Raw genomic sequence first — 1,034 nt, 5'->3', positions numbered from 1 at the left:
CCGCGGAGCCGGTCACGCCCCCGGCCCCGCCGCCGGAGTCGGTGCCAGGGCTGGCCGAAGGGGCCGGCTTCCGGTCGCGCTGTCTGGCCCGCGTGGGCGTGGCGCGGCCCCGGAGGGCGGGCCGCCCGTGCCCCCGCAGGCGCGCTGGGGGCAGCTTCCGGTCTGACGCGGCTTCCGGCCCCTCGCTTTCCAGAACGGCGTCCTGGAGGCCAGCCGCCTGTGGGACAACATGCGGCAGCTGGGGGAGTGCGCCGAGGAGGCCTACCAGATGACGCACGACGGTAGGCCCGGCCGGGCTCGGGCCCGCCCGGCGACGCGTGGCGCGCGCGGCCGGGCGCGGGGTCCCGTGCGGTGACGCACGATGTAGGCCCACGCTCGGCTCGGGGTTCCGCCCGGGGACGCACGACGTAGGCCCCGCTGGGCTCGGGGTCTGCCGGTGACGCACGGCGTGAGCGCAGCAGGGCTCGGGTCCCGCGCGGTGACCGCGATGTAGGCCCAGCTCGTCTTGGGGTTCCACCCGGTAACACAGGGCAGTAGGCCTGCGCCAGGCCTAGGCTCTTACCAGACGACGCACGATGTAGGTTTGGCCGGGCTTGGGATCCGTGCGGTGCCGCACGACGTAGGCCCACGCTTGGCTCGGGGTTTCACCCGGTGACGCGGGACAGTAGGCCTGCGCCGGGCCCAGGCTCTTACCCGATGACGTAGGCCCAGTCAGGCTCGGGGGCCCACGTGGTGACGCATTTTTAGGCCCGCTCTGGGCTCCGGCTCTGCCCAGTGACCCACGACGTAAGTTCGTCCGAGCTCGGGGGTCCCATGCGGTGACGCACGACGGAGGCTCACGCTGGCCTTGGGGTTCCCCCCAGTGACGCAGGACAGTAAGTCTGCGCCAGGCCCAGGGTCTTACCGGATGACGCACGACGTAGGCCGCGCCGGGCTCGGGGCCCCACGTGGTGACGCACGGCGTAGGTTAGGCCGGGCTCAGGGTCCGATGCGTGACGCACGGCTTAGGCCCACGCTGGGTTCGGGGTTCCGCC

At 73.4% G+C, this 1,034-nt stretch overlaps 1 protein-coding gene across 1 annotated transcript in view; it reads left to right on the top strand.

The window, feature by feature from the left end:
* Positions 1–1,034, top strand: part of FBXO18 (F-box protein, helicase, 18) — a 34,565-nt gene that overhangs the window by 14,046 nt on the left and 19,485 nt on the right. The window contains exons 10-11 of the mRNA XM_021711064.1: positions 194–281; positions 864–966. Coding sequence (XP_021566739.1) covers positions 194–281; positions 864–966 — 191 coding nt within the window. The remainder of the gene's footprint in view (positions 1–193; positions 282–863; positions 967–1,034) is intronic.

This window comes from Carlito syrichta, unplaced genomic scaffold (genome assembly GCF_000164805.1).
Source record: "Carlito syrichta isolate Samal-C Ts95f unplaced genomic scaffold, Tarsius_syrichta-2.0.1 Scaffold301849, whole genome shotgun sequence".
NCBI lineage: Eukaryota > Metazoa > Chordata > Mammalia > Primates > Tarsiidae > Carlito > Carlito syrichta.
Note: the sequence above shows the minus strand (reverse complement) of the source record. Positions and strands in the feature narration are given on the sequence as shown.